The sequence below is a fragment of the Eurypyga helias genome, unplaced genomic scaffold, assembly GCF_000690775.1.
Source record: "Eurypyga helias isolate BGI_N326 unplaced genomic scaffold, ASM69077v1 scaffold9340, whole genome shotgun sequence".
Lineage (NCBI taxonomy): Eukaryota > Metazoa > Chordata > Aves > Eurypygiformes > Eurypygidae > Eurypyga > Eurypyga helias.
Genome location: NW_010227597.1, coordinates 1 through 3706, shown reverse-complemented (window position 1 = coordinate 3706; position 3706 = coordinate 1). Strand labels below are relative to the sequence as shown.

At 45.5% G+C, this 3706-nt stretch overlaps 1 protein-coding gene across 1 annotated transcript in view; it reads right to left on the bottom strand.

Moving 5' to 3' along the window:
- PSMD5 (proteasome (prosome, macropain) 26S subunit, non-ATPase, 5) overlaps positions 1-3515 on the bottom strand; it is a gene marked incomplete at its 5' end in the record, with an annotated part of 5918 nt that extends 2403 nt beyond the window's left edge. The window contains 5 exons of the mRNA XM_010156707.1: positions 454-596; positions 983-1092; positions 1834-1962; positions 2404-2517; positions 3371-3515. Coding sequence (XP_010155009.1) covers positions 454-596; positions 983-1092; positions 1834-1962; positions 2404-2517; positions 3371-3515 — 641 coding nt within the window. The remainder of the gene's footprint in view (positions 1-453; positions 597-982; positions 1093-1833; positions 1963-2403; positions 2518-3370) is intronic.
- Positions 3516-3706: the final 191 nt, after the last annotated feature.

Below are 3706 nucleotides of genomic sequence, written 5' to 3'. Positions count from 1 at the left end.
GTGTTATTAAGTCTGTGAAAGGCATCAGAATAAGGACAGAACTAAGGAAGAAGCCAGTATTTTTGGAGTTACTTAATTCATGATGTAACAGCTGTCTTTGAGGCTTGGAGCAACCTGGTCTGGTGGAAGGTGTCCCTGCCCAGGGCAGGGGGTGGGACTGGGTGGGCTTTAAGGTCCCTCCCAACCCAAACTAGTCTGTGATTTTTGAATTTATTAAAAAAAGGCTACAACAACACAAAGTCCAAATGGACAGTAGAGTCTCTCCAGACCTTACCTGTGCTGCTACAGTTAACCAGTGATATTATTAATGCGTTGGACTGTCCTTCAGTGTTTTTTGCACAGATCCAGCACATGCTAATGCTCAAAAATCCACGTGACCTTTCAAACCAGAGGCTTAGTATTCCTCTCAATTTAAGTCATTAATAAAAGCAAGCAGTAAACACTGGAAACAACCTGGTAAATAGAAGCCTGAGAAAGGATCAGACTCTGCCCCAACGATGATGTTCGAAATTTTGTCGATAACGCCTTGTTGAGCGAGATACTGACGGCCGTGCGGGGTATGGGCCAGCGAGGTCACCATCTCGATACACGTAGCTCTGTAACAGACACGCAGTTATTTCGGCTTATTCCAGATGGGGTTTTCAAGCACTCTGTGATTTAAGAAAACAGGTTTTCTACCCAAAATTCACACAACCCCCGCAAGCTCACTCAGCCACCTCACTTCAGGTGTAGGGTTGGAAAGAATTCAGAAGTGTTTGTACTGCAGCCCAGCACCACGATTATCACAGCACATTGGGGAAACGTCATCTTTGGCCCCAAATTTAAGTATAGGGTATTTTACACTCCGGGCAGTTTAAGAAGAGGCGGATAAAGCGTTTTCCTGGAAAGGGTTTCACGAGAAACACACACAAATGTGTGTTATTTTCCGACTGAACATCAGAGTTCTAACAACGAGGGAAATCGCACTGGCAAGCCAACATACCTGACCAGCATGTCATCTCCGGTCAACTCCCCAATTAACTCCGATATTAACCCACTGTTCGCACAGTAATTCAGCGAGTCTGCTGACACCGAAGAAATCTCAACAATTAGCTAAATAACAGCACGGGGAGGGGAAAAAAGGATGGTTTATAAAAACATTATAATGATAGCAATTCACAGTAATGGCAACATACATCCTGTCATGCTGACTAACCCTCTAGATATGAAAACATCATGAAATTCTGTAATTAATAATCAAGCTAAATGTTTGCCTGAAACAAGTTCAGAAGGAGTTCCAGGTTTACAGCACATGCATGTGATTTCTATTCACTCATCTTTCCTTCAGAGGATCCTCACCACTGTCCCCATTAAGCTCCAGAACGGGTAAACTGTCTTATTTCTGCTTTGCCATACACATCCAGACTGACACAGTCAGCGTCTTGCTCTCTTCTCCCCTCCAGATGTTTTAACAGCACTTCCCATCCAAAGGTGAAGACTACAGCAGCTATTTTACTTACACTTTTAAAGATGCAAACACTTTACTGTAGCTTCAGGAACTCTGTGTGGCCCTACCAATGCCCCAGCCACAAGTTAGAAACTAAGAGAGGTAAACAGCACCTCATACTTTCATCCATAAACTGAGAAAGAGAAGTTATGATGGTATTTGAGGGCCAACGCTGCTGCACTCTTCCTGCTCCTTTCTAGTCCTGACAGAATGAAGAAAAGCTTGTAGCGCACTGATAAAGACTAATTTAAAAGCAAGCCATGAAATCCAGACTGTAATTCAGAACCAGAGTCCAAGAGAACGGCAGTGTCACGCCGCTCAGAGGCCGACGCTGACGGCACCCCTACCTCATACACTCTGTACCGAACAATATCACTTGTTGCCATGACATTCTTCAAGTCACTCAACAAACTGCTCACAAATAAAGCCTCTAAGCCATCCTGGGTCTGTGCTATTCTTGAGAGAGATTTGATGGCCTGAAAGCAAAAAAAAGGAGCTTATTATTAACAACAAACAAAAGCACAAAGAGAAGAAAATTCAAGACAATCAGACGTAGCTTCAATGTGCTTTACTAACACATTGCGTCAAGTTACACACCTACAACTTCAACTGTGACTCCCTTTTCACTGACAAGAGCTAATTATGGTCACTGCCCCAAAGTCTCTGGGCTCAAATTCAGATCTCCGAGTTCCCTTTGGCATTAATCGCCAAAGATAACAGTTCTGGGTAAGTTTTCTAGCACATCTAAGTGATTTCTGGGCTTAAGGCACCTACAACCTTATAACATCTTTCAAGCAGCATGAGGGCTCTTTTCTTCAAAGAGGACCAGAGGCTGTAGTCTCAGACGCAGCAGAAAAGCTGCTCTGTGCGGCACCTACTCAGTTTGCATAGGAAGACAAAGAGAAAGCAACGCTTACCTCTTTAGCCACTGCTATTTTCTCTCCACCAATGCAATTTATTATTTGCCGTAGTAATTCAGGACTGTTGAGAATTTCTGTAACAGCATCTGAACTTTCAACAATCCTCCCAACCTAAAGACATGGTTAAATGATTAAAGAAAATACAACTTTTTTCCACTCTAAGGACATTCAAGTACGGGAACAACTACCCAGACTGCCTCTTTAGCCACTGCTATTTTCTCTCCACCAATGCAATTTATTATTTGCCGTAGTAATTCAGGACTGTTGAGAATTTCTGTAACAGCATCTGAACTTTCAACAATCCTCCCAACCTAAAGACATGGTTAAATGATTACAGAAAATACAACTTTTTTCCACTCTAAGGACATTCAAGTACTGGAACAACTACCCAGACTGACAGAATCACCATTTTTGGAGATACTCAGAACTCAACTGGACAACACCCTGAGCAGCCAGCTGCAAGCTGGCCCTGCTTTTAGCTGGGGGCTGGCCCTGAAACCTCTAGAATCCCATTCCAAACTACACTGTTCCACAGTTCTTCTGTATTAATGCAACAAATGCCAAGTTACTACTGCCTGATCCTCTTCAGCATTTCCACAGTGTTGTTCAAAGCATCCCAAATACCAAAGCGTTGCTGCACTTAATTCTTATGGCGCCTGCTGTCAGGGCTGGCTTGGAAAGCTTTAATCAGACGTGACAGAAGGTTCATTTAGCAGTTACTTCTGTCGAGACGTAAGTTTTACACGTTATGTTTAACAGACACATCATCAAACATACAGAACAACACACTGCAGAGTGTTTCTCCAGAAGTGCATGAGCGTGTAAGAGCACAATTCCTGCAGGGGACGCTCGATGTAGTGCTTCTGTCACAAATTAGGACGTGGAACAACCCTAACAGAGTAGGTCTAACCCAGCCTGGCACAAGACAGAGCCCTGCCCCTCCTCCTGGAGGAAAACCCGGTACCTGGGATATGGTGAGGATTTTCACGGAGTCATCGGGGTGGAAAAGTCCTTTCTGAAGCTCTTCTCTGAGGTTCTGGATCACGTAGACCGGGTCCAGGGCCTGCAGGAGCCTCTCCAGGATGGCAACACACGCGGACACCTGCTCCCTGGGCGGGACAGAGAAAAACCAAGCTTTCAGGAGGGACACGCCGCCGAGTGCTCCCAGATCCTCGGCTATGCCAGCCCCCGCCCTGAAGGAGGGCAGGGAAGGAGACGGCGCGGCAGCAGGAGCCACCCCGCTCCAGGGGAAAGGGACAGAGAAGGCGACGGGGCCGGGTCAGGCCCGCGGGACCGGGCC